The 25,750-nt window shown below is 35.7% G+C and overlaps 1 protein-coding gene across 1 annotated transcript in view; it reads left to right on the top strand.

The window, feature by feature from the left end:
* The window catches only part of LOC150079586 (uncharacterized), a 1,000,533-nt gene that overhangs the window by 901,728 nt on the left and 73,055 nt on the right, over window positions 1-25,750 (top strand). The window contains exon 19 of the mRNA XM_090383129.1: window positions 19,162-19,267. Within this exon, the coding sequence (XP_090239255.1) occupies window positions 19,162-19,267 (106 nt within the window). The remainder of the gene's footprint in view (window positions 1-19,161; window positions 19,268-25,750) is intronic.

Consider the following 25,750-nt stretch of genomic DNA (forward strand, 5'->3'; position numbering starts at 1 on the left):
GTGCATGGATGTCAAAATTCCAACCACTTTTGGCAGCTAACCAGCATCCATTCCTAGTCCCTTTTCCAATTCACTATACTTTTCTTCTTCTTTTTTCTGTGCTCCTCTTCTATGTTACAATCAGTTTTGTTTGTTATTTGGTTTTTAGGAGCATTAGCAACTAAGGCCATATTGCTCCGGGAATATGCGGTGGTCATTCCCTTGACCTTTCCGCATCCTCCGTATTTGGTGGTGACGGGCTCGAACCCCGGTCTAATCAAGAAGCGTGTGCTACGCACTGCTGCTCCTTCCCACCTGGCTATGGAGGCGCCGTTACAATCAGTCTTTGTGTATTTCCTGTATATTACATCCTGTGTGACTGATATCCATTATCAGTGTTTCTTCTTCCAAACCCTCAATGCCAACCTTGACATGTTGAGAAACCATCTAATTCAAAATGACATTCTTCAAAAATTAAAATCCAGTGTCATTAAGGTCCAGCTTGCTTCCCAACTTTCAATCCATTCATTTACTGAGGAGACTATAAGTATGTAAACTTTTGTAATTGGTACCCATGAGAGGGGAAGAGTTAGAATTTAAGAATTTTGGGTGGTAAGTAATAATCTGTACCATTTGTTGAGTGTTCAGTATTTTTAAAATATATGTTGGGTTTTATTCACAGTATAATAGTAATTTTATAATTCTCAGTTAAATACAGAACATAAACTCTCTCATATTTACTAGCAATTTGAAAATTTAGTTTACTATTTCTGTAGCTTTTTCTCTGAATGAACTTTATATTTCCATAAAGTTAGGTGCATTTCAACTATATTTTTTTGATAAAAATAGTTATAATACTCATGACTCATTATAACTGCTGAATATCATTGTGTTTCTCTTGACCAGTTTAAATAGTTACTTTAAAAGTTTATGCTTAAAATAGTTTTAAGTAAATAGCATAACTTTTTTATTTATTCTTCATTACACCTATAAAAATATATGAACAGTATAACTTACTTAATATACTAAATGCTGTGTGACTAATAAATTTTCTGATAGAAATTAAAAAATTTTGCTGATTTAAAGTTTTACTGTGTTACATATGATTTTGTGTGAGAACTTTTTAAATGAATTTCTACAACTTACACTTAGTAGAAGGTATAATAATATCAGCAAATTTTTCATGAGGCTTTAAATTTTCTGATAAAATCTTTTATGGCCGCAAATAGGATATTTAAAAGACCTTTAAGTTTAATGCATTTTCCACTTTCAAATTATTTAGTATTTGTTAGTTGATTTTCCTTGAAGGTTTTCTATTATATAATACTCCAACCACAGTTATAAAATTAGTTTCTTTTTTTACAGTGTTAGTTTTATTTTTCATCTGTAATATTCACCAAAACACTACAGGCATTACTAATTTTGATTATAAGAAGATAACTTATTTAAAAAGTACTTGTGTAGCAGACAAGATTGATATGGAAGACATTCAGTAAGATGTTATCACTTCACCAGAAAGCCTAGCACAATTTATTAGTCTCCCTTTTTTGTTTATGACTCATTTTATGCACAAAAAATTTTGCTAAGCATGCAGTTCATTTTGTCAGGATCAGGTTTGCTTTTGCACATTATTTTCTTCATATTTTGCTACTATTTTCATTTGCCCTGATATTCTATATTTTTTTCAATATGGCTGAAAAATTTGTTCCTTTTGCTTGTGTTTTTGGCTCTGAATATTTGACATGCTTTAAGCATACTTTCATGCTTTCTTAAAATGTGCCCTTGAATTTTCTTAAAATATTAGCTTTATGAATAATTTTTTATTTTTGTTATAGAGTAGTCAGCAGTCAGTTGTTCATTAATGTAGGAGAGTTAATAATGAGATAATTCTGGCATGGAAACTAAATTGTATTATTGCACTGGCAAGTAAATTAATCCAAAAAAATCAATCACATGCAGAGTAGCTGTAATTAAAGTTCATCAGCTCTGGCATATCTGAAGGAAAAATTAATTTATGTAAATTATTTATATTTGTTAGGCACACTGTTGAAGTTACTACTATGGAAACATGTATGGTTGACAGCACAAAAATGAGTCATGCATTACTATTAACCTTCTGTCACTCATACCCCTAAATGGAACATAAATACTACATGTCCATTATCCATTGGGCACATTTTTAAAAGCACCTCCGTAGCCAGGTGGGCAGGAGCAGCAGTGCATAGCGCATGCTTCTTGATTAGACCGGGGTTCGAGCCCGTGAGCCACCAAATGCGGAGGATGCGGAAAGGTCAGGGAATGACCACCACACATCCCCGGAACAATATGGCCTTAGTTGCTAATGCTTCTAAAAACCAAATAACAACAGCAACATTTTCAAAAATATTTTATATAAAACTTTATTTTTAGAAATAAAGATTTACATAATTTATCCCATTCTTGATTGCTTGAAATTTTTTGTGTTGTATTTGTTTTTTCATTCTTTGTTTCATTATATCTGCTTTCCATCAATTATCTGGTTTTTCACCTTGCAGTGTGTGTGCACCAAAATGAAATCTTCTGGAAATACACAGAACAGGCACAATGAGCCAAATTATGGTGCTGCAGGTTCAGGGCTGTTTCCCTTATTTAGCTATTCATCCACCATAAAGGGCGTGGGTAGATGGTTGTATTATGGATGAGAGACTTTTGTACACTTCGATTAATTACAAACTGCAGATGACATTGTTTCCATGGTGTCTATTAGACACCAGTTAAACAATGAGACATTAAACAACTGATGTCTCATTGTAGTAAATCAAAGTTGTGGGGAGGGGGGGGATGGTGATTTAGAGAAAATTGCTGAGGGAAGGTACATGATAACATATGATCCCATTCCCATATTTTGGAACACAGAGGGTTTGAAGTGTATGTACTCTGTTTTTTGTGAGTGACACTGCAAATCACACAAATGCTACATCATTAAAAGACTGTGCATTATTATAACAACGTACTAACAATAGTTATGGAGTTTTATTTGGAAAAAAGAGTTGCAATAAGGCCTCATGGGAAATTTTGTCACAAAAATTACTAGAAATTCAAGGAAATAGGTTTGCTGAACATATGATGTAGGCCTCTCCATAAATACAAGGTAAGAAATATTGCAAAATAGATAGAGGAGAATCATGCACTGATGGATGCACAAGGAACTAACAAGTAGCTGGTGTTGCATGTTGTTTTGGTCTATCTCATGTAATTTGTGCATAGTCCATCAGATGATCAAATTCTGTGATGTTACACATACAAAGAGTGGCAATGAAGTTCCCAGACTGGTGCTGTTGCAGCCATGTTCAATAAGTTTGAAAATAAATGCAAGTGGTATGTTATTGTTCAAACTTTCTCCAACAAATTGTTGTATGGTGATTGTCTAGTACACTGACAAGAACTGGTTGCAAGTAATAACCGGTTCGTTGGTAGCATTAATATTACTCGTCATAATTTTGCAATGGAGCAAAGAATATCAAATTTTGCTTTAAACTGGGAAAATCTGCAACAAAAACATATGAAATGTTAAAAACTGTTTATGGTGATGGAACGTTAAGTCATTCCAGTATGAATAGTATAAGCGGTTCAAAGACCGACATGAGGATATTCACAATGACCCAGGAAATGGGAGTCCATCAATGAAACGATAAGAGATTATCGTTTCATCCTCAGAATGATGTCTGATGAGTTGGATATGAATAAGGAGATGAATTGTCAAATTCTGCATGAAGATTTAGGAAAAAGGAAGGTCTGTGCAAATTTTGTGCTTCACAGATGAGCAGAAGTAACGAGGAGTGTCATCATGCAGACTTCATCCAGACTTGTCAAGACAGTTCTAATTTCCTTAATTGCTGTATTATCATTGGAGATGAGTGTTGAATGTTTTAAAATGACCCAAAGACAAAGAAAATCATCACCAAGGCCCAAAAAGTTTCATTTACGGAAGTCCAGGATCAAGACAATGCTGATCATGTTTTTCAGCAAACAGGATGTGATTCACAAGGAATTTTACCTGAAGGGGAGTGAGTCAATGCTGCTTTCTACATACAGGTGCTTCAAAGACTACTGAAGTGCATTACCCTTTGGGCTGCAATTTCAAGAGAAAGGCAGTTGGTTCTTGTTGCACGACAATGCCTCTGCCAATTCTGCATTTGGTGTGAAGGCATTTCTGACAAATCGTGACATTGTACAGATCAACCATCCACTCTACTCTTCTGATCTAGTACCAGCTGATTTATTCCTCCCTCCAAGGTGAAAACTGCCCTCAGAGGAAAGAGATTTCAGGATGTTGAGGAATGAAGAAAAATATAACTGCCAAACTGAACATAATCTCTTTGGACACCTTCACTGACTTTTCAGAAACTTTTAGAAAGGTATAATAAGTGTATTCAATCAGATGGTTATGACTTTGAATAAAAATAAAACCATTTTTGAGCTCCTTCGCTTTGTGTTCTTTTTTTTTTGTACCAGTCCAGAAACTTTTTGCGCACCTTGTATAAGGTAGCCACCCATGCACAGTACTAAGTACTAAAGGTTCTAAACACTTTTGCATTTGGGACTTCCAACAAAAAATAGGATTAGCTGTGCTCAATAAAGTCCTGTCTGCCATAAAGGGAAATATTTCTCAACTTCAACAGAAGTAATTTGGACCAGGGCCATTTCCATGTGGTGGAAGTGGTCTTTTTTCGACTTAACCAGAGGTCAGTCTTGGTGAAGAGGCATATAAAATCTCAGGCAGCAAACTCAGTTGACGAGAATGGCCAGTGCAGTGTTGAGTCAGTTTCATGTGACATAATCACTGTGAAAACAAAAACGGAAGAGTGGGAGTGTGGTAGGACAAATACCTATGATGAGTATAATGAACAACTATATAGACAATTAGATTGGGCCAGTAAATTACCAGATATTGACTGGATTTGTGGGTTGGTCATACACAGTAGCAAGACTTTCCTGGATTTATTGGATAACTGTTTTCTTTGTTTCTATTAATGTTAGAAAGGCAGTGAAAGAAAGCAATACCTTTCATCTGATTATCAGGAGTGACTCTTTGTGCATTAGGAATCTCCAGATAAAGGAACCACTAGGTCAGTGATTGCAGCATATTAATATGGGATCGGCTTAAAGATGTAAAAGGTAAAGGAAAGGGATTTTGCTTTTGTAAAGGTAACTACAATGATCTCAGACAGTTTTTAAATTCTATTCAGTGTGACTAAGCGATGATATTACCAACTATAGATTCTAAATGAGTATTCAGGAAAATAACTGTAGAAGCTACCAGGGTTTTTATACCAAGTAAGAGATGCTGTTTAAGGCTTAAACCTCAATGAATATCAGATATAGTTTTAATAAATTTAAGGAAGAATAAGAAAATTTTATTAGGGGAGATGGACAGGTAATGTAGGAAGGTTTTTTTCTGATGCTATATACACGTGCTGCTTCCTTGCATCATTTGCGCCACTATTAATACTAATTTTTTTCTGGTACTGTGGCAGCTTTAATTATGTTTAGTATCTTATAAAAATTAAAGTTGATAATAAATACATTGAAATATTTTATGACCAGATAAAGCCCATTTCCACTCGAGCAGAGATGTTAATACCCACAGCTGCAAAAAGACAATTCTCACATGATTCTGGAAGGCCTGTTACATCTGCCTAGCTACTATGTGGTATGGATTTATGGATCAAATTTATTGTTGAGTTCTTTTAGAGGATTCTTTTCAAAAAGAGATCCTCTTAACATATCATAACATAGTTTATGTAGAGAGAACACAAAGTCAATGTGTGACATCTCTGTGACAGTATAGTTGTATTGCTACTTGTTATTCATTAGAGGTCTAGGTTCAAATCCTCCTAAGAGACTGGAGCAATTTTTAAAGACCTCTTCAATTGGGGCTGTAGTCAGCTGATCTCAAGTAAAAAGAGTATCATATACCCATAAGTTATTCAGGGTTTTTCAGCCAGCACAACATGCAAATAAGCTTGTGAAGACACACACACACACACACACACACACACACACACACACACACACACACACACACACACACACACACATATGGAGTAAGAAGCTGATGCCCCATAAAACCAATAACAATAATGTGTGGATGTTTGAAAATTTTATTCATTTTAGGACTGATCTAATGATGCAATATACTATCAGTCATGTATAATACTGGCTACATTTTTAGATTAATGCTGAATCCTGCCATTAGGCTAGTACTTGGGACCATTACTCTCTTGTCAAGTTTCTTTGGTTTTCCATTAGTTAGGTTTTTTTTTTTTTTTTTCCTTCAGCTGCAACGAGTAGATCAACTTTAATTATAGCCACTCTATTCATACATATGTGGAGGGGCCAATCTATCACTGAAATTTTCTTCATTTATACTTTGTTCAATTTAATTTCATCTATCATAATACTAAAAATGAAACCTTACTAATTGTTTTTTCAGATTTTATTCCACTTTGAAATTTAATGAGCTGCACTGGCATTAATCAAAATAGTTATTTATATGAATATTCTGTATTAAAATGGTTTGAAAATTCTAATTGATATTAAATACATTTAAACTTCAGTATACAGTATATAGCAACTTTATAGCACAAGCCATTTTTAAGAAGGGATTATTCCACTTTTCAGTATCAGAGTAACATATCAACTGTATGGTACTACACTGATGGGGGTAGAGAATGAAAAGGACCTGGGGGTAATTGTGCAGTTAGATATGAAGTTGTCTGCAAGAGTAGCTCATGTTGTCTTGTCAATGATATACAGGAATTTTTCTAGCAGGGAAAAAGGATGTGATTATCCCCTTGTATAAGGCATTGGTCAAGCCACACCCTGAGTACTGTATACAGGTCTGGAGGCCACATTTTAGGAAGGATGTAGAGTTGCTGGAATGAGTACAGAGAAGAGTAACAAGATTAGTGAATGGAACAAAGGGTAGCTCTTATGAAGAAAGGCTTAAATTTTTCAAATTACAGTGTCTGGAAACTAGGCACCTGCAAGGTGATCTGATTGAATGGTATAAGGCCTTGAATGGTTTGAGCATGCTCAATGCTGATGGGATTCTTCCTCTTGCCCAGATTAATCATCTGAGGGGACGTAAATTCAAATTGAGAAAAGACAGTTGTAGAAGAGATGTGCAGAAATTTGTCTTTAGCCAGCTGGTGGTGGTTGATTGCTGGAACAAACTCCCATCTGTCATTGTAGACGTTGACAGCTTAAATAAATTCAAGCAGAACTAGACAAACATTTGGAGCGAATGAATGGGCGAAGTGGAAAGGTGTTTTTTTTTTTTTTTTTGCTGATGCTGTATAAACTTGCTTTCTTGCATCATATGCCTCAAAAATGCTAATGGTAATCTTCTGAGCACTACTTTATTATCTGATTCAACAAATATAAATATACAAGAAAACAAGCATAAAATAAGAATTATCTAAGCCCATTTCTGAATGTTTTAGCTGAATGTCTTGGATATTAGAATTGGAGAAAACTGGATAAGGATTCCAATTTTTCTACATTTTCCATTTTTGATCATTTTATAATATTTGCCATAAAAAGCAAACTATCCAGAATATTATGAATTGTGAGCATCCCCAATAATAAGTTTATTTAATTCATACATACTAGCATAAGTGAAGAATTACAGGATTTTTATCAAGGACCCTAATTTTTGTGTCCAGTGTTATCAGCAAAGAATTATGTTAACAGAATCCAGTTAGTTTCTTCTCAAAATAAGACTGCTTTTGCAAAGATTTTATTATTATTTATTTATTTATTTTTATTATCAAAGTAAGAATGGATTACTATGTTTGCTGTCTCAATGAAAATATTGAAATGTGTTTTCAGGGAGATGGCAAACTGGTATATGGCAAGGTTTAGAGATAAAGATCTCTCTTTATATATTCTGTAATGAGCTTTAAAACCTTTTGGAAACCATTTTGTCTTTAAAGGTTTAGTGTGCTAGACTAAGCCTTCACTGACTTATTTCACTTTTCTACATTATTTGCTACATCCTATTTCTGTGCAAAAGTTTGTTTTCTGCATAAATTCTTTTAATGGTGTATTGCATTCATTTGAATACTTAAGTTATCTATACGCCTGGACGGTCTTAATTTTCATATGGTGTTGGTTTCTGTAGTAACTACCTCTCTTTGAGTGAGTTATTTTTTTTCCCTTTATTATCCTTGGCGCATTATAGCCTTAGTAGCTAATGCGCCAATAAAACCAAAACCAAACCAAACCAAACCAATCCCTTTATTATCAATTTTTATTAATTTTTAATTTGAATAATTAAAATTTTTCTACAGGAACCTTAAACTTTCATTTAAAACCAGCTAAAATACTTTTAATTTAGTATTTGTACACATCATTTCCTACTTCACGACTTTTAAACAGCATATTAAGATGTTAAGATATCTCCACAAGTGACATGCCTAATCAACCTCAAAAGCCAAACAGTAAGATCTCATTAGCATTAGCTGAGGCATACAATGGAAGAAACCAAGCTTTTGCAGCATCAGCCAAAAAAAAAAAGCTCCCATTTCACACATCCATTCACTCCAAATGCCTGTCTAGCTCAGCCTTAAATTTATTTAAGCTATCACCTTCCACAACAAGTAATGGAGGTCTGTTCCAGCAATCAACTACCTGCTAGCCAAAGGCAACTTTCTGCACATCTGGCCCAGAGTGCCAAGCGAGTGATCATAGCGATATTTCCAAAGTGATTTGAAAGCGTCTTTTCTCTAAGCGACAGATTGTAGAGATTGTTAAAACCTTCTTTATTTCAAGTTATTTAATTTTGGCTTTTTCTAAATAAAGAACTAAGCTTAGTATCAAGGAAGGAAATACACCTTTCTTTTTTATATATATATATATATATATATAACCCATTTCTCTAACAAACTAACCACTAATCTTGTATCGCTTGGTCACTGGTGGCACCGCTCCTGCCTCCACGTGGCGGGGCTGGTAGTCTGAGTATTAATCTAATACTCAGGGCGAAAAGGAGCAATTATGGATCCATTAATATCACCAACTGTAGAGCCTACGTGCTCGCATGAACTTGAGTCATCTCAAGCAAAAAGAATCAAAAAAGATGATTCTTCACATGACATACCTGCTTTTCTAATTTTACACTCTTTATCAACGAAACCTCTTAGTAGCTTATCGCCATTTCTTGTGCAGAAAAGCATAGGCTGTAGCAGGTACTCCCAAAATTGTCAAACACCTTCGCTCAGGAGATCTTCTTATAGAGACTTCCCATCCCAGTCATTCTAGACAACTCCTGAAGCATACGACCTTCGGAGGCCTTCCCATTTCGGTAACCCCGCACAGAAGTTTAAACACCTCAAAAGGAGTCATCTCGGAATGGGACCTCCTTAATGTTTCTGAGGAAGAAATTGCCGAAGAACTTAAAGCACAACGTGTGGTCGGTGCTAAGAGAATTATGACCAAACAAGATGGTGTCCTTACACCCACAAGAAATGTTATCCTTACCTTCAGCAGTCCGAATCTACCAGAATCAGTAAAAGCTGGCTACCTTTCCTGTAAGATCCGACCATATATACCAAATCCACTTAGATGCTTTAAATGCCAGAAGTATGGTCATTCTCAAACAGCATGCCAGTGTAAGACAATCTGTCCCCTGTGTGGCTCATCAGACCATTCCCAAACTGAATGTACAACAGCAACGCCAAAGTGTCCCAATTGCCAGGGTACTCACCCCGCATATTCTAGAATTTGCGAATTATGGAAAATGGGAAAGAAAATAATGAAGTACAAGGTAGAGAAAAATGTATCTTACCAAGAGGCACGTAAACAGATATTAAATGTGATGCCTGCCAAAACATATTCCAATGCAGTCAAAAACACTAAAGAATTTTCTACACAGACTTATATTACTATTCCTCCTAAATTATCTCTTATTAAATGGGCTAGATCCATCCTTGCGGATGGTGAGACACTAACAGCAACAAAGACAAAGAGTCCATCAAATTCTACTAATACAAAGCCATCCAAGCCACAAGAAGACGTTCCAAACTCAGGCACATTATTAAAGGAGAAAGATGTTCATCGTACACAAAATAAACCAACTGAACGAACCATGGAAATCGATGAGAAATTAGACAATGATGATGCTGTTCTCATGCTTCATGCTGATGATGAGATGGATATTACTCGCCCAGTCTTTTCAAAATGAGAGAAATATAAACAGGATCGAGGGAAAAACAAACGATCAGACCAATCCATCTAACCTAAACCCAAGTAATGCAGAAAATTATTCAATTGAATTGTAGAGGACTAAGAAGCAATCTTGACGAATTAAAATACCTAATGCACCAGCATGATCCTGCATGTATTTGTCTACAGGAAACTTATTTATCATCAAATTACAGCCCACACTTCTCACGGTATACACTATATAGACGTGACAGATGTTCTGATTCTCCAGCAAGAGGAGGAGTAGCAATATTAGTTCGTAGTAATGTACCATCGAAACCCGTTCAACTTTCCACTAATCTAGAAGCAGTAGCCGTTCGTATTGTTCTTGGGATTAATCTCACTCTTGTCTCCATTTATATTCCACCAAACGTTTCATGTTCCATTGCAGAACTTGATAATTTACTTAATCAACTACCCCAACCTGTATGCTTTCTAGGTGATCTAAATGCTCATCATCCTTTGTGGGGTTCCCCGAACATGGATCGTAGAGGGAGGATGATCGAAACTCTACTTGATAACCATCACTTAATACTACTGAATACCGGTGTGCATACTTATATCCACTTGCCTACAGGTTCTAGCTCTGCTCTAGATCTGTCCATATGTTCCTCGTCCATGTATCCTAGTGTTGATTGGAGAGTATTAACCGACCTTCACAATAGTGATCACTTTCCTATAATTTGCAAAATACAGACAGATACAAACTATACATCTAACCAAAGAATTACGTGGAATTTTCATCGAGCTAACTGGGAGAAGTTTTCGAAAACAGTGCAATTTGATAACCATTTGATTCTTACTGCATCAATTAATAATGCCACTAGACATATAGTAGAAGAATTACTTGGAGCTGCTGACAGTGCAATACCTAAAGTTAACATTACGAAACAAAGGTATAATAGTTGGTGGACAAGGGACTGCTTTCTTGCAAAAGGAAACAAAACAAAGCTTGGAACATTTTTTGCCGAAATGCTACAATGGAGAATCTTATATATTATAAACGGCTGAAAGCTGAAGCACGTCGAATTCGTAGAAAAGCTAAACAGGATGCGTGGATTCGATTCAGTTCTACCATCTCCAGAAACACTGACCCCAGAATAATTTGGAGAAAGATCCGTATCCTCAGTGGAAAGTATCAACAGACCAAAGCCCCAATCCTGTCCTGGAAAGGAATAGATATTTCCTCTCCAACTGATATTGCAGAGGCTTTAGCAGAAACATTTGCAGTCACTTCATCATCTCAATCTTATGAAGACTCATTTAGACGCAAAAAATGTCCATGGAAAAATATAAAATTAACTATGTTACAAAACAATCTTATTCTTATAACCTTCCGTTCATGATGAATGAACTCAATGAAGCTCTCCAGAATTCTAGAAATAGTTCTGCTGGACCAGATGGCATTTTCTACATAATGGTTCGCCACCTCAACTCAAACTCAAAATCTTCACTACTGAAATTTTACAACAGAATCTTTGAGGAGAATGTTTATCCTGATACATGGCATCAGTCAGTTGTGATAGCCATAGCGAAACCTGGGAAAGATGCTTCCTCCCCCAATAGTTGGCGCCTCCGTAGCCAGGTGGGAAGGAGCAGCAGTGCGTAGCACACGCTTCTTGATTAGACTGGGGGTTCGAGCCCGTCACCACCAAATACGGAGCATGCGGAAAGGTCAGGGAATGACCACCGCACCGGAGCAATATGGCCTTAGTTGCTAATGCTCCTAAAAACCAAATAATAATAATAATAATAGCTTCTTGATTAGACCGGGGTTCGAGCCCGTCACCACCAAATACGGAGGATGCGGAAAGGTCAGGGAATGACCACCGCATATCCCGGAGCAATATGGCCTTAGTTGCTAATGCTCCTAAAAACCAAATAACAAACAAACAACAACCCCCAATAGTTATCGTCCTATATCTTTGACAAGCTGTTTAGGAAAGATAATAGAAAAGATGGTTCATAAGAGACGTGTCTGGATTGTTGAAGATCAAGATGCTATATCATGCCATCAATTTGGTTTCCGCCATGACAGGTGTACAACTGATGTCCACATCAAGGTTGAAGCTCACATTCGAAATGCTTTTCTTAAGAAACAGCACATGGTAATGATAACGTTCGATATTACCAAAGCATTCGATACAACCTGGAGATATGGAATCCTCCAAGACTTATACAAACTTGGACTGAGAGGTAACCTGCCTAGATTCATTCAGAATTTTCTTCACCTCAGGAACTTTCAAGTAAGATTCCAGAATGAGCTGTCCAAAATTCACACACAAGAAGAAGGAGTACCTCAGGGATCGATTTTAAGTGCCACACTCTTTGCATTACGTACCAGTAGCATTATAAGAGACATCCCAGCCACGGTTGAAGTTTATATGTATGCAGATGATCTTGCTATTTCCTGTCAATCATCGAACATGGCTACCATTGAAAGACAACTACAGATAGCAATAAACAAAATTGAAACTTGGACAGAAAGCAACGGCTATCAATTAACCGAGGGGAAAACAGCAGCAATACACTTCTGTAAATTACGATCGCTTCATCCGGAACCTGTATTAAAACTGAAAGGCAGAGAAATACCGATGACAGACTGCATAAGATTATTGGGTCTGAATTTAGACACCAAATTAAATTTTCGTAAACATGTAACCTATCTACGAACTATGTGCCTCCAGAAACTAAACATCCTTCGTGCAGTATCCTCAACATCTTGGGGTGCTGACAGACAGTCATTGCTGAATTTATATCGTGCTCTAATCCGGTCACGATTAGACTATGGAGCAATAGTATATGCATCAGCTAAAAACAGCATCTTACGGTCTGTGAACACCATTCAACACAGTGCCCTTCGATCAGCACTAGGCGCCTACAGAACCTCGCCAGTTCAAAGCTTGTATATAGAAGCACACGACCCTCCGCTTTATCTTAGAAGACAACGCCTACTCTGCCAATACGCTGCCAAAATAAGAAGCTTTCCAACTCACCCCTGTTGGGTATATCTCAACCAACCTTTATGGTCAACACTTTATGAATCCAAACCTAATGAACCCAGACCTGCTGGAATTCGTCTTCAAGAAGTAATAAAAAAGTGGAAACTCGATCTCAATAAAATTGCGGAAAGTGCAAATATGCCTTTACCTCCATGGAATAGACATCATATAAACATTGATCTTTACTTCGCTCAGTGGCCAAAAAATACCATTCCACTATGTAATATCCGACAGTTGCATGCCAACTATACTTCGCAACACACTGGGAAACTCATAATCTATACGGATAGATCTAAAACCCAATCACATGTAGGTGCAGCAATCGTGTTCCCTTCGCATGTAATTTCAAAATCCCTTCCAGTTGAGTGCAGCATTCTAACTGCAGAACTGTATGCTATACAGCTTGCATTAAGTGAAATATGTCAATAGTCATCACTCTCTGTCTTAATATACTCGGATTCACTCAGTGATATTTCAGCCATACAGGGTAAACGACATTCTCGTCACCCTCTTCTACAAGAAATTGAGTTTTTAATCAACCTTTGTCAAAAGAAACACTCTGAAATAACTCTTTGCTGGATCCCAGGACACTGCAGAATAGAAGGCAATGAAAAAACAGACATTGCAGCTAAGTCAGCATCAGAACTGCCAAAAAGAACAATGCTAGTTCCACACACTGATTTTAGTCCAATCATTATTAGAGAAAGTGAAAATGAATGGGCCCAAATATGGAAAAATGAAGTCAACAATAAACTACATGAAATAAAACCTAATCCAGAAATATGGAACTCAAGCATCAGAGAGAGTCGCAGAGAAGTAGTAATACTTGCCAGACTGAGAATTGGACATACTCATCTTACTCATTTTCATCTATTGACAAACAAAAATTCCCCACTCTGTTTTCAATGCCAAGTTCAACTTTCAGTAAAACACATTCTTTTGGTATGCCCTCGATTCAGGAATTCCAGATTCCTTTGTTTTCAGAGTTTATGTAATAACCAGAATCAAGTTACCCTTCAACAGATCTTAGACAACTCTGCGAATATAGATGAATTATTTAATTTTATTCGGCAAATCAGATTTGATAAACAAATCTGAAAAAAATGTTTGATTTACATTAAAAACTTGGAAAGACACATCTTGGCCATTGATGCCCTTGTGTCTTAAAACCCTTAAACAACAACAACAACATCTGCACATCTATTCTACAACTGCCTTTTCTCAATTTGAATCTATGCCTCCTCAGGTTCGTAATCTGAGCAAGAGGATGAATCCCATCAACTTGCTCAATCCGTTCAAGGCCTTATACACCTCAATCAGATCACCTCACAGGTGCTTAGTCTCCAGGCACTGCAATTTGCAGAACTTAAGCCTTTCTTGGTAAGAGCACCCTTTGTTTCCCCTCACCAATCTTGTTGCCCTTCTTTATACTCATTCTAGCAACTCAACTCTAAATCCTTCCTAAAATGAGGCCTCCAGACCTGTACACAGTACTCAAGGTGTGGCCTGACCATTGCCTTGTACAACGGGATAATCACCTCCTTATCTTTGCTAGCAAAATTCCTATATATCATTGACAAGACTCCATGACCTGCTCTGGCAGCCCATCTGCACTGCTCAGCGAACTTCATATGTGACTGCTCAATTACCCTCAGATCATTTTCATCTCCACTTCCCTGAGTGTAGTACCACACTGTTGGTATGTTTTTCTTGGGTTAATGCTACCCATATGCAGTACTTTGCAATTGTCAATGTTAAGCTTCAATTGCCACCTCTCAGTCCATTTGCCCAACTTATCTAGGTCCTGTTGCAGTAGCATATTGTCTTTACTGTTGTTAACAGCCCTGCCAGTTAGTCCTAAAATTACTTTATAATTATATCCAGTCTGTAATTTTGTATGCTTGGTAAATGAATTGGCCTACAGTACACACAATGACAAACAATCAATGACTTAATTGGATAAATTTACTACAAACAGGCAAATCATCTCAAATTGCTGAGAGGGAAAAAAGCTATGCATTCCCCACCTGAGACTAACTCAGTGTTAAAATGAACTAGAAAATGTTAGGACATGAGTGACAGGAATCAAACACAAACCTTTGCAATAACTGATGGATGGCAAACCAGCTACACTAATTGATATCAACGATATAACTGGTCTCCAGTTATCAAATACCACTTACCTATCTGAATATTGACACAAGCTGTTACAAATTCCTGTGTATATCAAAAAATATTAGGAAAGGTTTCCAGTCAATAATATTATTATAATCACATATGGATGTAAGTGAGGTTGCATATAAGATGGATTTGATGAAATTGGTATCACCTATTCTGTCAAATTTTTGACAGAATAGGTGATACTGGGCCACCCCTGCTAGTATCATTGGATTTCCAACTTTGACAAAAAAAAAAAAGATTATGAAAGGATGGAAACCATTTATGAGAGCTTTCACCTTCATACCTAGCCAACCGGGCTAGCCCAAAGGTCGCGGGTTTGAATCCCGCCTCGGGCTTGGATCAGAGTACTGCAAAAATCTTGGAGGTGCATTATGGCCATAGAAGCCGATGCACCAACAACTAACTTAAAAAAAAAAAAAAAAACCTTCATACTTTCAAGTAAAATTTTGAGCAAAATAATTCAATCAGGGATGATCCTGGTCTTCTAAATTCAACAGTTTCAAAACATTTGGGTTAAATTAAATGGTTTATCACATACGTGACAGAAGAATAAAACTGCTTTCTAAGAAAAATGTGAATATAATTTTAGCAAATCCTGAAGTATGCCTTTCAAGAATTGTGACTGAGATAAAAAAAAAAAAAAACTGGAAACCCATGGCAAAAGCAATACATGTAGAGTTGATAGTTCACAAACTCACCATCTCAAATGATTTACACAATATAATGTTGGTTACAGTTGTCAGTACTCCTAGAATTCTTGATTAACATACATGAATGTGGACATCTGGTGTAAAATATTTTACAAAAGATGTGAATATTTCTTCTTTTATCTAATAAAATAATAATATCTTTAAGTGAGACCACCAAAGAAAATCGATGAATAGAGTTTTCCTTCTCCTCAGCAGTACTCCAGTTGAGGCTTTACAGAAAGTTCAAGGTTCTATTCAAGATAATTAAGTTTCAAGGAATTTAATCATTCACCCAATAGTTTTGATCTACAGATTTCTACTTTTTTTTTTTTTTTGACATTTAAGAAACCCCTCTATATTCTGTGCCGCGATGATGCTAATTTGTAGTGTTCTGTCCCTGAAAGGCCATAGGGTTGTAGCAAGAGACCCAGAATGATCAAGGACAGAGGATGCCATCAGATTTCCAGATGACTTTTGCTGACTGGTTGTTGTATGACTGGCCTCTTTGCTAAGAGGCCAGTCAATACAATACAAACATATCATCAAACACACAAACCACTTGCTATAACATGCTTTGCAGAGATACTCAACACATACATGTTGATTTCAGAGAACCCTCAGCAACTGCTATAACAAAGCTACATGAAGATCAAACTTTTTTTTTGGTAAGATTATGACTACTTACTTTTTTAAATTAAAGTAGGAACTGTACATTGAGTTAACAACAGATTATATCAAAAACAAATGTTTTTTGTACAGTTCCATCTTATTCACATAGATAAGTTTTCCCAGGCCCTTCATCATAACTCGTGTGGTGACAGAATATTCAGTAGCCTAGGCGTACCACATCCAGACTCTTCATTGAAATTTGGTAAAGGTTGAAAGGTTCTTATTTCCTTACATATCCAGAGTTAATATTTTGGATTTGATGCAAATTAAAATTAAGCCAGTAATATTCTTGAGTTTTCATTTTAGGAAAATGTTCTTAAATTTTGTTATAAAGAATCTCATATCCTGTTGCTTTTTTTTCTTCCAAATATTGTTTTTTTAAATGGTTTTGGTATACAGTGGGGATATGACCTGCCATTGTAATGAGAGTTTTGCCACTCTGTGGTCTTTCCCCCTCCCCATTGATAAATTTTAGACAGTCTTTGAACATTTGCAGTTCAAACACAAATAGAAGGCAGTTAGTATTCCATAGTATATTAGTGGTTTGATACAAGGAAAAAACATACTATAAAATTTGTGTTCCATTCATTATCAGTAGACCTCAGATAGTCATAATATGCAACATATTTATTGATAACTATCATATTTTCCAGACCATAAGATACTTTTTTTCCTGGAAATTTTGTCTAAAATTTCCTGCATCTTATGGAAGGTTTACCAGGTGTGTAGTGATGTCTTTATCTTTAGACATGACTAGAGATTGTGTCAAATATATCCATGAAGCACTCTAAGAAAGCAAGCTCTTTTATTGTGACCATTTCAAATCACATGTAGCAGAGGCGGCAAAAAAAAAAAAAATAAGAATCTTTACTGAATTAAACAGTGTTAGCCAACTACAATTGTTGGACATCTCGATAAACATTCCCTTAAAAGTATTCACACAGAAATGGGCAAAATGGATGAAGACATGAAACCATGATTTGACTCCAACAGGATGAACAAAGCAACCAAGGAAAAAAAGTAATGGAAATTGTGGAAACTGTCTCATGAGTGAAACACGAGACAGTTTTCATAACTTTCAAGAAATATGGAATCATTTAAAGAAAGTGAAAGTTCAAACTATAATATCAGTAGTGACGATACATTTTTTTAGCATTATACAATGAGTAAAAGCTTTATTTTACACTGACATTTTGTTTAGTAAGCACTTTTGTTTGTGCTTCAAATAATGCTATATGCAATAAAATATTTTTCCCAAAATTTTCCTTCTGAAATGTGGATACATCTTATTGACCACAAAATATGGTAATTTGAATTATTTTTTTTTTAAAAGCTAGTTAATGATTATAAATCAGAATATACATGTCACTGATTCATAGTTATAGCAGAACATCAGAAACCCATTTTGCATTTCATTACATGTCTTGATACAAAATTGTAATTGACAGTCATAAATAAATAAATTCTTGAATGCTTGGAAACTATCATGTCATTAGTAATAACTACTTATAAACAGTACTGAACATTCTTGTTTTTACATAAATATTTATATACAAAACTTCATCTTCTTTTCATATTTTTGCATGTCTGTATACAATTTTTAGCTGTTTAATGCATGTTTTGGCTGATATTTATTTAAAATAGATCAAGTTATTGTGATTAGTTTCATAGTATTTAATGCACATGAATGTAATGCCTGATGCTGTTAGAAGTGGATAAAATAAACAACAAAATCATATTGTTTTAGCTTTTTCATGCAAAAAGTCTTGGACAATATGATAGCTGACTGAATTTTAAATTCAGATCTTGTCATGAGCATGCATGACAAATTTTGCATTCTGCTTGAATTTGATCTGCTGTTATATAAATGTGAATCACTGTATTATATTTACTTTCAAGAGTAATATATAATACAATTATTCAAAAGTTGGCATTCTGAATGGCTGTTAAGTAGAATGGCTCTTTTAAATGCTTACCACTTTTGTAGTGAATATATAAATATATATATATATATACATATATAAGATATTTATTAAATTAGCTATTTTTGCTATTTATGAGTTTTGCTAACAGTCCAATATTAATTCAGTTATGCAGAAAATCAGTATCTTGGCCCATGTGGTGCTTGTGCTGTAGAAATAAATTACACTTCCTCTAACTATTAAAATGCCAGGAGCCTCTCCCATTTGCCAATGGGTTGTTTCTTTCCCTCTTGGCAGCTTGGCTTCTGCACGCCGCCTTCACACAGATGTTTGAGCACCTCTAGCTGCAGGCCACGGGCACCCACCAGGCATTTTGTTTTGACAGCCTCACTCTCTCACAAACTGTACAAAGTACTCTCTTAGTTACTACTGAGTTTTGCAGCTGGTTATTTTTTGTTTCCTGCTCGCCAGCTTGGCTTCTGTACAGGAGCAGCGCCACACAGGGGCACACCATCTGCCTGAGAAGTCTTCATCCACAGAGGGAACTCACTCTGATGGAGAAGTCCACACTGTCAAGGTGAGAAAACCTAGCTGACAGCTGCTTCATCTTGTATTTACGTGCCTTTTAATATGTAAGTTATATCCTTTAAAATGTAATTTACATGTGCTACCTTCTTAATATTTCAAATCTATTTTTAAATATAATTATTTCAATATTTCATGATTATAAATTTATTATAAAAAACTGATTTATATTTTTAAATAATTTTCAAATTGAATTGAAATACATAACTAATTAAAAGATTGTTTAAAGTGATATATATGACATTCATAATTTAATTTTTCTATACAGGCTTTTGCAGACTGAACTGTGGCCAGAATACATTTAAATTTTTATTCAAAGTTTGTGTTTCAAAACATTTCAAAGGATGTGGAAGAGAATAAAAAATTTCTATCACCAGTAAAGATTCAGAATTGGTTGTAGCTCATTTTAAAACCAAATGTTTTGCATCATCTAAAGTGGGCTAAAATTGAAGGAAGCCATTCTTGACAGAAGCATACCCATCGAGAAATGCGTATGCTAATGTTAGATCTGGTCCTTCAGGTAATCCCAGTGTCAAAAACTATAGTGGATTCACATTTCTACAGTGAAAGGGCCACAAGATAGAAAACTCATAACTTAGCACTGTTATTGAAAGGTTGTCTACAACAGATTCTGAATGTTGGTCATGATATGCAGAGCATCTTTAGTATCTTGCATAAAAATATATATTAACCCGGATTAATGCTGTCTGGAGAAATAAACATATAACATAAAAGAGTATAGGTAGCTACCACTGAAAAAACATATTACAGTCTATTTCTATTGTTTTGCTTTATTTCTTTAAGTGTGTGTGTGTGTGCGTGCGCGTGTGTCCCATATATGAAAAAATAGATAGTTGTGATGGACTCTGCTATCCAGTCTCACCTAAAAATCACTATCCGTTAGTGTATGTTCTTGTATTATGCACAAATTGGATTTTACTCATATCTCACACTTGTAGATATTCACTTTGTCACTTAAATAAAAATGCAGTTCATCACACCTTATGTTCTGCAACCATTCATTTTCCTTCCTGCAAATAAGTCGTGCATAAAGGCCAGTTGTTGCTGGGTCACTGTACACAGTGTAAAAAATACCTAGGTTTGAATCCTCTCTGGGTGGAAGGAACTTTATTTGACCGTTTTTAAAACATGACTGAGTTGATTATTGTCAGGTGAGAGTTGCATGGTTTTATCTCCCAGAGACCTGGGTTTTCCTTCCAGCAGCTGGACAAACTGACTGAAACATGCATACTGTTACAGAACTGTATACTGCTGCTTTATGGCTTTAGTTGCCTTTCCTTCCACTTCACACATGTACACACACAACTATCTCTGTATAATGAAAGGTAGTTTTTGTTAAGTAAAGTTCTCATTGGTCCAGTGGCTAAAAAAATAGATATAATGCACTTGATCAATGAGCTGTACTCAATGTCATATATTTGTTAATGTCAGGATTAAAGTTAGAGTGAATAAAGTTGCTTCTCACATTTACTCTTATTATTTCATTAAATTTGATAGTTTTTACAGGCTCTTCATTGTTATTGGATTTCATTTCTGCTTTTGTCCAGTAGTATTCTACTTGTTTTTTGTATGTCAAAAAAAAAAAAAAAAATTTCAATTCAACCTTTTGCTGATATATCCCTTTCGATTATTCAACCTTTGTCGATATACTCATTACAGTTTTCTCAAAGAATATTTTATCCATTATATTTTTCTACTAAATTTAAGTCCCCAAAATACGTTTTCAAGATAATACCTGTTTATAATACAGATGATGACTACTGAATTAACCTGAGCACATGATTAACACAAATAAACTTACCATATACATGTAATATAAAAAATTTATAGATTTTTTTTCCAACAAAGCCTTGTATATCCCCAGGGGTATGCATCCTGCCAGTTGAATACAATTGCTTTAATCTATTACTGCTTCCTCAATGCTAATTGTGAAATGTTTTTTTTCTGCATAAACAATTTCTATATATATATATATTGGTTTTTTTTTTTTTTGTTAAGCTGATATATAGGGTGTTTCTGAATTATACTGACAAAATTATAGGGGTAGTTCTATGTACCAAAACAATTGAAAAGGTTCATATGTGTGTGTGATTCTGAACAGTTATGGAGCTGTGGCTTTTTGAATTTTAAAAAATAATGAATATAGTTAAGTAGATGCATACCTAGTAAAATACTTATTCATGTTAGATGTATGCCTCCTTATTATTTTTTTTATTTTATTTTATTTATTTATTTTTTTTTTTACTATTCAAAATTCCATTGCCATTTTTTAAATTTCAAGCAGCTGTAGCTTCCTGACGATTCAGAATCAGACATGTTTATATGAACTATTTTATTTATATTTGCTTTTGTTTATAGAACCACGCCTATAATTTTGTCAGTGTAATTTAGAAACACTCTATATATATTCTCACAGATAAAAATCATGGAAATTATTTTGTTTGACATTCTGTTTGAAACACCACCACATTACCCATAACTAGAGCCAAGATTCTGTGTGCAATATGTAGCAATTTCCTTTGTTTCATTATGCTTGATTTTTTTTTTTTTTTAATTATTAACATATCAACTGAGGTGGAATCAAAGTTTATTCATGAAACCTTGTCTAAAATGTTTACACCAACTGCAGAGTGCAGCAGAAACCAGTTGCAATATGCTGTCCTCTCTTAGTTTTCTAACATGAAAAAATGCACATAAATATATGACCATAAATATACTATGTGTTATTTCAACAATAACTTCATTTCACAACGTACAAAACCGATTATTTTCATATACCTCACACTTATATACTGCTGCATTCAAATACTATATCAGGAATTTACGAGCTACAAGACCATTTAATTCAAGGGATATGGTCACCATAATTTTATTATATTATGATGTTTGAGTGTAGAGAGTGCCCACCATTCATTTACACATTTATGAATCCTTTTTATTTATCCTTTTAAAACAATTAAAATCCCTTTGTTTTATTCTCTTTCCTATCCTATCCTTTGAAATGTGCAGACACTAAATTTTAATATAATCTGACCATTACTTGAATCTGTAGTGGCCTGTGAATAAGGGAAGCTTAATTGTGGATTCTACTGTATGTAAACTTGAGTGAGAGAATTTAATTTCTTGTTTGCCTTTAAATGTTTATTTGAAAATTATCATTGGATTTTTCTCATTAGCAACGTGAATTTCACATTATAAATTTCATCTTTTGAAATATTTCTGAATTATAACAGTTTATGATGGTGGCTCATTTTGGTCCTGTGGCGATCCACAGGATCAAAATAACATAAAATGATATTTAGTAACATAGTATTAATGATATTAATACTACTTTACTGATATGAAAAATCATATACTGGTTACTTAGTGTCATGCAAGCTTGTCAACCACAACTTCTCAAACTCATGTGCTTGGCAGGCTCACAGTCTTTACCACACTATGTGCAACCTACCATGACATTTTTTTTTTTCCCCTTTTTTTGGATATAACTGTCATTTAAATCATTTATAATAAAATTATAGTAATGACAGTTTTGAATTACATACATGCACAAGAACTTTATTAACTAGTTATACTGTGTTTCAAAAACTATAGTTATATTCAGAGAATCAATTCTGAAATTGTAGCCAGGTGGGAAGGAGCAGCAGTGCGTAGCACACGCTTCTTGATTAGACCGGGGTTCGAGTCCGTCACCACCAAATATGGAGGATGCAGAAAGGTCAGGGAATGACCACCGCATATGACCACCGATTAGGCTTTACATACCAACTAAGAAATATTGTTCAAGGTTTAGGCCTAAGTGGATGTCAGATGAACTAATGAGACATATGGCAGAGAAGAAAAATGCATGGGATACATACAGATTAACACGTGACACAGAACCTATGACAGATACAAGTTGATCTGTAATCAAGTTACAAAGGAGGTTGGGCAGGCAAAGGCAGATTACGAGAAATCTTTGGCAAAGGATGCAAAGAAAAACAGCAAAGAGTTCTTTAGTTATGTAAACTCTAGAAGGAAGGGGATGAATCAGATTGGCCCACTTGATATCGATGGTTCAACTGTTGATGATCCTGCTCAGGTGGCTAACAAACTAAATGAATATTTTGCATCGACATTCACACATGAGGAGTTATTCAGCGAGGGGAATGCCAGAGGTGTATTCAACTCTGGCAGTAAGCTAGAGAATCTTGTAATAACTGAGAGTAAAGAAATTGTTGAAGATAAATACAAGAAAGGCACCTGGGGTGGATGGGATCTATCCAGTTATATTAAAGGAAGCAGCAAAGAAAGTAAGCAAACCCTTAGCCATAATTATGAGAGCTTCCTTGGACTCAGGGGAAGTACCCATGGACTGGAGATGTGCAAATGTGACCCCAATTCACAAAGGAGGATCAAAGGGCGACACAAGTAATTATAGACCTGTTAGTTTAACTTCTGTTCCTGGAAAATTAATGGAGGCACTGGTTAAAGAAGCACGGCAGGATCATCTAGACAAGACTTCAGTTATAGCTCAGACACAGCATGGTTTTGTTAAGGGGAAGTCTTGCCTGACCAATTTGATTGGATACTATGATGCAGTCACAAAAGAACTGGATACAGGGAATAACTTTGATATTATATACTTGGATCTTAGAAAGGCTTTTGATACTGTTGCACATGGAAGACTGCTGCACAAATTGGAGCAGTGTGGCATTGGAGGCAAATTGCTGCTATGGATAAAGGGGTGGTTGAGGGGGAGAAGACAGAGAGTGGTAATCAATGGACACTGCTCATCGTGGACTAATGTTATTAGTGGAGTCCCTCAGGGTTCAGTATTGGGTCCATTATTGTTTTCTGTATTTATAAATGATATTGATGATGGTATATCAAGCTTAATGTGCAAGTTTGCAGACGATACGAAGGTTGGCAGGGTTGTCAAGGACACTACTGACACTATGCTACTGCAACAGGATCTGGAAAGGTTGAGCAGATGGGCTGAGAGGTGGCAAATGAAGTTTAACATTGACAAATGTAAAGTACTACATATGGGAAAAAGCAACCCCAGAGCAACGTATCAACTCTGTGGTACTATACTGACAGTGGTAGAGAATGAAAGGGACCTGGGGGTGGTTGTGCAGGCAGATATGAAGTTTTCTGAGCAGTGCAGATGGGCTGCAAGAGTAGCTCATAGTGTATTGTCGATGATATATAGGAATTTTTCTAGCAGGGATAAGGAGGTGATTATTCCCTTGTATAAGGCAATGGTCAGACCGCACCTAGAGTACTGTATACAGGTCTGGAGGCCTCATTTCAAGAAGGATGTAGAGATGCTGGAACGAGTACAGAGAAGGGCAACAAGATTAGTGAATGGAACAAATGGGTGCTCTTACGAAGAAAGGCTTACGTTTTGCAAATTACAGTGTCTGGAGACTAGGCACCAGCGAGGTGATCTGATAGAGGTGTATAAAGCCTTGAATGGTTTGAGCATGCTCAATGCTGATGGGATTCTTCCTCTTGCTCAGAATAATCACCTGAGAGGGCATAAATTCAAATTGAGGAAAGACAGATGTAGGATAGACGTGAGGAAATTTGCCTTTAGCCAGCAGGTGGTTGGTTGCTGGAATAGACTTCCATCCCTTGTAGTGGAAGTTGATAGCCTAAATAAGTTTAAGGCTCAGCTGGACAGGTATTTCAAACGAACAGAGGAGTGAAGTGGAAGTGGTTATTTTTTATTTATTTTTTTTTTTTGTTTTTTTTTTTTTTTGGCTGATGCTGCATAAGCTTACTTTCTTGCATCAAATGCCTCTACTAATGCTAATGCTAATATCCCGGAGCAATATGGCCTTAGTTGCTAATGCTCCTAAAAACCAAATAACAAACAAACAAACAAACAATATTTTCTGAGTACAGAAGTTTCGTGTGAAAGGAAGAGAATTTTCCTGTGGCTCATATACATGAATTTTAGTTATTCACATAATCCACTCAAGCAGAAACAACCCTTGTGCAAGAAATAGCTTATCCAGAATGTCAATGCCTGCTGAGAAACCAGTTGCAATAGGCTGTTTTCATTTACTACCCAACTGGTTACTTACAAGTAGCCAATCTGAATTTCTGCACTCATCCCCCCCCCCCCAAATGGTCGCCTTTACTTTGCCTATGTTATAATAAATTGCTTAAAATCTTTCACGTCTGCCTAAGATTCTCTTTCAAAATACCATTCAGACATAGAGCAGGGCTAATGTTACAAATAGATGTTTTGCTGAGTGGTTTGACAAGTCTCAATTGAAATGCCTATTACACATTGATCACCAATTCAAGAGCCATGGCTGTAATCTACCTTCCTAATTATACTTGAGTAGTTGTAGATGTAATGCACTGTTTTCTGAGATGTATGCATTAAGAGGAACTAACAGACCAGGCTGTGCAAGTTGTTCTATCAGTAGCAGCTGGCCTGTCTGACCCAAATTTTCTT

The sequence above is a fragment of the Mastigoproctus giganteus genome, chromosome 10, assembly GCF_048544385.1.
Source record: "Mastigoproctus giganteus isolate SK-2022 chromosome 10, ASM4854438v1, whole genome shotgun sequence".
Lineage (NCBI taxonomy): Eukaryota > Metazoa > Arthropoda > Arachnida > Uropygi > Thelyphonidae > Mastigoproctus > Mastigoproctus giganteus.